Source organism: Carlito syrichta, unplaced genomic scaffold (assembly GCF_000164805.1).
Source record: "Carlito syrichta isolate Samal-C Ts95f unplaced genomic scaffold, Tarsius_syrichta-2.0.1 Scaffold130492, whole genome shotgun sequence".
Taxonomy (NCBI): Eukaryota; Metazoa; Chordata; class Mammalia; order Primates; family Tarsiidae; genus Carlito; species Carlito syrichta.
This window is the reverse complement of record NW_007074588.1, coordinates 185,960-194,540: the sequence shown is the minus strand read 5'-3', so window position 1 is coordinate 194,540 and position 8,581 is coordinate 185,960. Positions and strand designations below refer to the sequence as shown.

The window sequence follows — 8,581 nt, the reverse complement described above, 5'->3', positions numbered from 1 at the left end:
CCCGCCGCCGAGAACCCCTTCCGCGACAAGCGCCTCTTCTGTGTCCTGCTCTGAGCCTTCCCGCGGCGCGCCCTTCCCCGCCCAAGGATGGCTCCAATAAACTCGGTGACTGTGTGGCGGTGCCTGTGCTTTGCGGGAAACGGAGGCACGCAGAGCGCTTGGGGCCGCCGTGGGGAACCTGTGTCCCTTCTCTTTCCTTCTGCGTGGGTGTGGACCGTGCTGGGGGAGTGTGGGTGCGGAGGGACTGAGTGCCCCTCCACCGGCGCCTCGGAGGCGGTGAGCGCTCGGTGCCTGTCCCCGACTGAGTCTCCAGGACCCCACTCTGCTCTTACCGGTCCCGGAGCCCCAGAAGGCGGCTGACTGCTCGTATGACACCCATTTGGAGCCAAAGGAAGTCTCTGACTCAGTCACACGGCTAGGCGGTCATGGGGTGAGGATGGTGGACTCCAGAGCTCCCTGGACTCCCCCGCTGGCCTCTCTTCTCCCACCTGGGGAGATGCTCAGGCTCCCCAGCGCCCCTCCCATATTTCTCACTTTCGGGATGACTCCTTTTTTCACATCTGGCTACCCCCACCACGGGCCCACTTCTGTCCTCAAGCACTGAACTTTTCTCTGCTCTTTCATTCATCCAGTCATCTAAACACTCCCTGGGTCCCTACTTTGTGACCAGCCTTGAGCTGGGCAATGCTAGAAGCACGGCTGTGATCGAGACAGTCCTGGTCCTGGCCTCTTAGGGCTGTGTCCAGTGGAAGAGATAGAGTGGACAGTGGCGAGGTAGGAGAGCTCAGTGGGCTGAAGGAGCTCAGGGGAACAGCCTGATGCAGCTTGGGCATCAAAGAGGGCTTTCTGGAGGAGGGGACATCTCAGCTAGGACATGGTGGTAATAAAACTTGGCCGGGCGCAATGGCTCATGCCTATAATCCCAGCACTTTGGCTGAGGTGAGAGGACTGCTTGAGCCCACAGGTTCGAGACCAGCCTGGGCAACTTGGTGAGGCCTCATCTCCACAACAAATTAAAAAAAAATTAGCCCAGCATGATGGTGCATGCCTGTAGTTCCAGCTACTTGGAAGGCTGAGGTGGAAGGATCACCTGAGCCTTGCAGGTCAAGGCTGCGGTGGCCGTGAGTGTGCCACTGTACTCCAGCCTGGGCGACAGAGTAAGACTGACTCAAAACAACAACAGCAACAACAAAACCAGGCGAACTGGAGAAGAGAGAAACATATCTAGAATAAGGAAGAGAAGACACCCAATGAGTACAATTCTTCCTTCAACAATTTTTGCTGTTGTTGAAGAGACAGGACTGTTCCTGCCCTCTCTTTCCCTCTGTTTCCCAGTTCACACAGGGTGGCTCACAGGACATACATAGCTGCAGTTATATTTTGGGGGGTTATTTTTGGCCTATGTGATATTTAAAGATGTTCTTGACTTGGCTGCTAAATTGGAAAACAGAGTTATGTCATATGAAAGTCCATATTTTGGCCGGGCTTGGTGGCTCAGCTTGTAATACCAGTACTTTGGGAGGCTGAGAAGAGAAGATTGCCTGAGCCCATGGGTTTGAGACCCATCCGGGCAACTTGGTGAGACCTCGTCTCCACAATAAATCAAAAATTAGCCAGGTGTGGTAGCGCATGCCTGTAGTTCTGGCTCCTTGGAAGGCTGAGGCGGAAGGATTGCAGGAGCCCAGCAGGTCAAGGCTGTGGTGGCCAGGAGTATACCACTGCCTTCCAGCCTGGGTGACAGAGTGAGACTCCAAATCAAAAAAAAAAAAAAAAAGAAAAAGGGAGACATAGCTGGGCGCCAGTGGCTCAAGTCTGTAATCCCAGCACTTTGGGAGGCTGAGATGAGAGAATTGTCTGAGCCCAGGGGTTCAAGACCAGCCTGGGCAACATGGTGAGACCTCCTCTCTATAGTAACTTTAAAAAATTAGCTGGGCGTAGTGGCTCACGCCTGTAGTTCCAGCTACTTGGAAGACTGAGGCAGGATTGCCTGAGCCCAACAGGTCAAGTCTGTGGTGGCTGTAAGCATGTCACTGCACTCCAGCCTGAGTGACAGAGTGAGACTCCAACTCAAAAAAAAAAAAAAGAAAAAAAAGGAAAAGGGAGTCATGGCCAGGCACAGTGGCTCACGCCTCTCATCTTTGGGAGGCTGAGGTGAAAGGATTGCTTGAGCTCAGGAGTTCAAGACCAGCCTGGGCAATAGGGCAAGACCTTGTCTCTTAAAAAAACAAAAGAAGGCTGAGCGAGGTGGTTCACACCTATAATCCCAGCACTTTGGGAGGCTGAGGTGAGAGGACTGCGTGAGCCCATGGATTTGAGACCAGCCTGGTGAGACATTTCTACAATAAATAAAAAAATCAGCTCGGTGTGGTAGCGCATGCCTGTGGTTCTAGCTACTTGGGAGGCTGAGGTGGAAGAATTGCCTGAGCCTAGCAGGTTGAGGCTGCAGTGGTTGGGAGCGTGCCACTGCCCTCCAGCCTGGTGCAGACTGGGCTACCTGTGGGTTTGGGCCTGAGGGCTACCCCTTCTCTCTCCTTACTCCTTCCCTCCCCTCCCCTCCTCTTGCGCCTGAGTTTGGGGATCCCCAGCCTGGGGTGAATGGAGGTTGGACCCCTGGATCTGCTGGAGGTGGCGTGCTGGGCCTCTCGTCCCCAGAGAGGCTGTGCCCGCATCTGGCAAATGCTCCATTACTCACATTGGATTAGGGTCCCCTGGGCCCTGACTCTGACTTCCTGCAGGATTGAGGCAGGAGCGGCTGTAATTGCATCTCCCTCCTGCTTCCCACCTCTCAGCTGCCTCTGGCCTGGTTGCATCATGTCTGTGGGAGCCCTGGGGGAGACAGGGGACAGGGAGAGTGCCAAAGATGAGCCGGGGTGTGGAGGAGGAGTGAGGAAGGAGCTGGAAGAATTCTGGAAGTCAGACCCCAGCACCCCTGCAGCTTGGAACCTGAGATGCTAAAAGATGCGGGATGCTGGGACCCCTGAAGACTGGCGTTCCAGCGTCTTTCAACCCTGCGGGGCCAGGATTTGGGATGCTGTCCTCTTGTCCGCCTTGGATTCTGGAGCCTGGCACCTCAGGAGTGTAAGGAGTTCTTGAGTCTGGGATTCAGACCCTTCCAGCCCTGAATCTCAGAGCAAACCCTTCCTCTATCTTGCTAGTCTTGGGGGATGGGAACTGCGGAGAAGTAAGCAAGTCTGGAATGGACCAGGAAGAGACGGAGGGAGGCTGGGGAACTGAGGCAGAGAAAAAAAAGCCAGAAAGGACAGGACAGAGAGACAGGGCGGGTCACCAGGTGACCAGCCTCCGAGAGCACAGACCCAAATAATCTTGTTAGGCTTACAACTCTGTGCACCACCAGCTTCTGGTCACAGTTGCTGTTTCCTGTCACCCCCAGCGGTGAGGTCAGCTCTGGTGAATGGCCCAGGCTCCGGTTAGAGCCAGGCCAAGAGGTGGAGAGGTGGTGGCAGGGGTGAGTGCTTGCTCCCAGCTGCTCCACCCTAAGCTGTCTTCCCCCTGCACCCACAACCAGGCACCCTGCACCAAACCGAGGATTGCTTGAGGCCAGGAGTTTGAGACCGGCCTGGGCAACATAGTGAGACTCTGTCTCTACAAAAAATAAAAATAAATTAGCCAGGTGTGGTGGTGCATGCATGCCTGTAGTCCCTATAACCCAGGTGCTCAGAAAGGCACCTGGTGAGCCTCAGGGGACCTGGGGAAGGGGAAGCCCAGAGCCAGAAGGAGCCGTAATCCTGGCCACCACTTACTGTGGGAGCCTTTCCCAAGCCCAGTCTCACCCAATGCTCATAATAGCCCCTAACGTGTCTCTGTTGATTCCCACTTGACAGACAAGGAAGACGGGTGAAGAGGTAACATCACGCGACCAGTTGGCGCTTGAGGTGGGAGTGGGTGGACCCAGTGGATGACCACTCAGGGAAGGCTCAGGAGGTGGCCATGGGGAGCTTGGAGGCTGGGGGTGAGGGTGTCCCCAGGCGCGGACACAGTCCAGGCCAGGGCAGGGCAGGCAGGAGACTGGGTGTGGCCCCTGGGGCAGGGGGAGATGCAGCAGCAGGTAGCAGGCTAGGGCTCATGTTGGGTGGAGGGCAGCGGGCAGGGGAAAACAGCCTTGGTTACAGGTGCTGAGACCCGCCAAGGTAGGACAGGTCTGGATGGATGCACAGAAGCTCCTGGCAGCAGTGACAGGGCACAGGCGGATGGCAGCCCGTCAGGCGCGAGCAGCTGGTGGCATGTGTGTGTGAAGCATGAGACGGGCCAGCTTCCTCCCGCGGCCACGGAAGCCAGGGAGTCTGGAGAGGGTCGCGCCCAGGGCAAGTCAGGATCTTAGGTCTGTGGTACGTCCATCCGGATGCAGGCCCAGGCCCATCATGCCCATTTCCTGGCCTGCCTGGCACTCCCCTCTCCAGGTTGCCCACCCAATGGGAGTCCCGGCTGGGTGTGGGGTGACTCAGCCTGGTGCCCGCCCGGCCAGACTCCACACACCAGGTGGATGTAGCTGTCTGCGAACAGTCCTTCGTGGGTGGTGCCCTCTGAGCCCCTCTGTATCCCCAGTTCTTGACAGACAGTAAACCGTGGGTTGTGGTTTGTTGAATGAATAATTGCACCAGCAGCTATTGGAGAGCTTCTCGAGAGGCAGGCAGGGTGAACTGTCCCTTATCTTCATCCAACACCCCAACAAGGTCATGGCCGCCATTTGATGAAGGGGGAAGTCATTTTCCCAGGGTCACAGGGTGAATGATTGGGAAGTGGTGGAGTGGTGTTTCAAAACCCATTCTCTGCCAGGCGGGGTGGCTCACGCCTGTAATCCCAATGCTTTGGGAGACCGAGACAGAAGGATGGCTTGAGGCCAGGAGTTCAAGCCCAGACAACACAGCGAGACCCTGTCTCTATAATAAATAAAAATAAAAATAAATTATACCTGTAATCCCCACTTCTCAGGAGGCTGAGGTGGGAAGACCTAGAACTCAGGAGGTGGAGGTTAGTGAGCTATGATCACGCCCCTGCACTGCAGCCTGGGCAGCAGTGTGAGACCTTGTCTTTAAAAAAAAAAAGAGCCGGGTTCGGTGGCTCAGCCTGTAATCCCACGCCTTTGGGAGGCTGAGGTGAGTGGATTGCCTGAGCCCGCGGGTTCGAGACCTGCCTGGGCAAGCGAGACCTCATCTCTACAATAAATCAAAAAATCAGCCGGACGTGGTAGTGCGCGCCTGTAACTCCGGCTACTTGGAAGGCTGCGGCGGAAGGATCGCCGGAGCCCAGGAGGTCGAGGCTGCGGTGGCCGGGAGTGGCCACTGCACTCCAGTCTGGGCGACAGAGAGAGACTCCGACTCAAAAAAAAAAAAAAAAGTATCCCATTTTCTTTCCACTCCACATACAGACATACATAGTCACAGTCATAGGAAACACACAAGGCCACACTGAACAGACCCACAGAGACACACAAATAGACCCAGCTAAGTACCCACAAAGAAAAAGCTTGCTTGTAAGGCCACACAGAGTGGCAGCGTGCCAACACAGACATTCCTCTGTCTGCAAAGACACACATGAGCTCATATGATACACATCCTGTCACACACAAACACACGCGGCCACATCCATGCACAATACACAGCAGCAAATACATCCATAAACCCAGCCATGCCCAGGAGCAGAGTCCCATGGCTCACAACACACACACACACACACACACACACACACACACACACACACACACACACACGCTGATACAAATGCTCACTTAGGCCAGGCAGCCCCACTCACCCCCCAGACTCACATCCCAAGTTTACACACCCACAGTCCCCAGCACACCAACCTCTCCAGGTCCCTATCTCTTTGCTCTCCGTGGGTCCCCGAGTCAGTGCCCATTCTCAGGGGTCTCTGGGCCGCCCTCCCTCTTCTGCCGGCTGCCCCAGGGTCCCTCCAGGGAGGCCCCAGTCCTGTTTCTCACCGTGGGAGGAAAAAGAATTGCTGACTCACCCCCCCAGGGCAGTTTCTTCTGTAGCTCCCCCGCCCCCTCAGAAGCCACCCTCCTCTCCAGGCACCCGGATGGCAGTGGCACCCCTGGTGGCCCCTGCTGTGGGCTCGGCCTGTGGGCCCTGGCTGGGGCCACAGCCAGGCAGGGGGCCGGGTGTCCCTGGAAGGTGAGGGAGGCGTGTCCACACTGGCAGACTCCCGGGACCCTTGGTTCCCACATGAGTCACAATCACTGTCACCCTTCCTGCTCCTGACGCAAGAGCACAGGACTCAGGCCAGGGTCGCCAGGGCATGTGGCCCCTAGCCGCACGGGTGGGGAAACTGAGGCCTGGAAGGGGCAGGGGCTTGTCTGAGGCCCCGCTGGGCGTGGGAGCAGAAAGGACTTCCTGAATGTTAGCAATCCTGGTGGGGACGGGAAGCCAGAAGGAGAGAGGTTCCGGGAACCAGGGCTCCCCCGCAACTCCCCTGATGCCAAGACAGGACGCAAGCCTGCCAGGCATCATCCTTCATTAATGTGATAGAACGTCCTGAGTTCCCTCTGCTCTGCTTGGGGACGGACAGCAAGAGGCAGGACCACGTGGCTAGGAGGCCTGGGACTGGCACACACAGGCACCCCCCCCAACTGAGCAGGGTTGTGTGGTCCCTCAGGGAGTCCTTGCAGGGCTTAAACTGGGGCACCCATCCTGTCGGAAGCTTGGGGTGCCAGCTAGGCATGGGTGATAGGGAGGCGAGGGGAAGAGGCAAGGGCGTTGTGGTTACAGGGCTGGGGTGGGGGAATGGAGGGGGGCAAAGACAAGCCTACAGCTGCCCACATTGTCTTTGGGTCAGAAGCAACCTTGGCCTTGGACTTGAGACACCTGCCCAGGCTCTCTCTGTTATGGGATGTGCTACAGGCTGAGGCTGGCCACCAGGCCTGTGAGGCCAATGTGACCCCATTGTACAGATGAGGAGATTGAGGCACCCTGTCCTCACCTGAGACCATCGCACAGCAAGAAAAAAAGTGTCAGATTGGGACAGAAACCCAAGTTAAATGGATGTGAGACCCCTGTTGGGATCTCCTCACATAAACCGTCTCCCTGAAAAACAAGGGGCATCTGAGGGGGTCCCCAAGGACTCATCTGGCCCTTTTGGGCTGGGAGACATCCTGGGAAACCGAGGGCTTCGTGAGAAGGGCCTGTGACCATTGTGCTGGCAGCTGGGACGTGTGGGCTGGCCACACTGGCCGGAGGCAGTGGCGGCGGTGGCCTAGAGGGGGTGAGAGAGATATGGTGGCAATGCTGGAGCACAGAACAGCTTTCTGGGACCAAAATATTATTCCTGGAAGTCAAGGTCACCAACGCTTGGGCCGGGGCCTGGGAGTGCGGCTGTGAGAAGTGAGAGAGCGGCTGGGCGCTCCCTTTTGATGACAGGCCGTGGAAGTCCCCCATACTGGTCCCTTATGACTGGACACCACATTTGCTCCCCTGTGCTCCCTTCTCAGGCCTCTGCCGGACAAGCTGGGAGCCCAGGGACAGGCTCAAGGGACTAGCGTTTTTTTTTCCTGGCCAAGCCACCTCCTTCTCAGCCTTCTGGAAGGAGTGAATTGTGTCCAGGGACCAGAAATCTCAGTAGTGTCTGGAAAACACTGCATCAGGGAGGAATTTCCTGGTCATTTCTCAATCCCTGGGCAATGTCCTAAGCCCGGGGCCTGGAGCCCAGAATAGATCCCAGAGGCCACCCAGGCCAAGACCACCCCCTCCAGGACAGGTCGCTCCTGGTCCCCCTTCCCATGCCCTCCGCACCTGAGTGATGGGGACTCGGGGATCCCCACCAGGGCCAGAGAGGGAGATGCGGGGAGGGAGGAGGGGCGAAACCTTTGTGAGGGAAGGTGGCAGGTGGCTCGGTGGAGGACTGAGCTGGACATGCGGAGAGGGGAGGCAGAGGCCGGAGATGGATGCTCTGAGCAGGAAAGGTGGGGCCGTGCCAGGGAGGGCGGCAGGGAGCCCAGGGGGCCTCTGGAGAGCGCAGGGGGAGGGAGGGCGGGGCGGAGAGGAAATGAAAAAGCCGGGGTGAGCAAGATGAGTTGGGCGGGAGGGAAGGGGGGAAGAAGCTGACACAAGAGACTGACACAGGCAGCCAGCAGGAGAGGGGACCGACCGAGGGGACAGAAGAGACCCAGTGAGGCTGGAGAGGTGCGGTGAGGAGGGGCTGGGAGGGCAGAAATTCGGAGGTGGGAATAGAGGACTCGGGGCGGGCGGGGAGAAAGGGAGGAGAGGACAAGGGAGGGGACAGAGACAAGGAGAAAGCCAGGGACACAGACAAATAAGCAAAGCCCTCAAGATTCCTGGAGAGGGAAGAACAGAGACAGACAGAGACAGAGAAGGAGAGAAGTAGGGGTGGGGTGAGAGGAGAGAGAGACAGAAACCTACAGAGACAGAGAAGAGAAGTAGGGTCAGGGAGTGAGAGAGACAGAGACAGACAGAGACAGAGAAGGAGAGAAATAGGGGTAGGGGTGTGTGCGAGAGAGAGACAGACAGAGCAACAGGGGGTGGGGGAGAGAAAGAGACAGAGGGAGAGAGAGACAGAGACAGACAGAGAAGTAAGGAAACAGGGGGTGGGG

General features: G+C 57.3%; 1 protein-coding gene across 1 annotated transcript in view; it reads left to right on the top strand.

The window, feature by feature from the left end:
* The first annotated feature begins 2,958 nt into the window (after positions 1–2,958).
* Positions 2,959–8,581, top strand: part of PTGIR (prostaglandin I2 (prostacyclin) receptor (IP)) — an 8,144-nt gene continuing 2,521 nt past the window's right edge. The window contains exons 1-2 of the mRNA XM_008049075.2: positions 2,959–3,078; positions 5,922–6,149. Of these exons, the coding sequence (XP_008047266.2) occupies positions 2,959–3,078; positions 5,922–6,149 (348 nt within the window). The remainder of the gene's footprint in view (positions 3,079–5,921; positions 6,150–8,581) is intronic.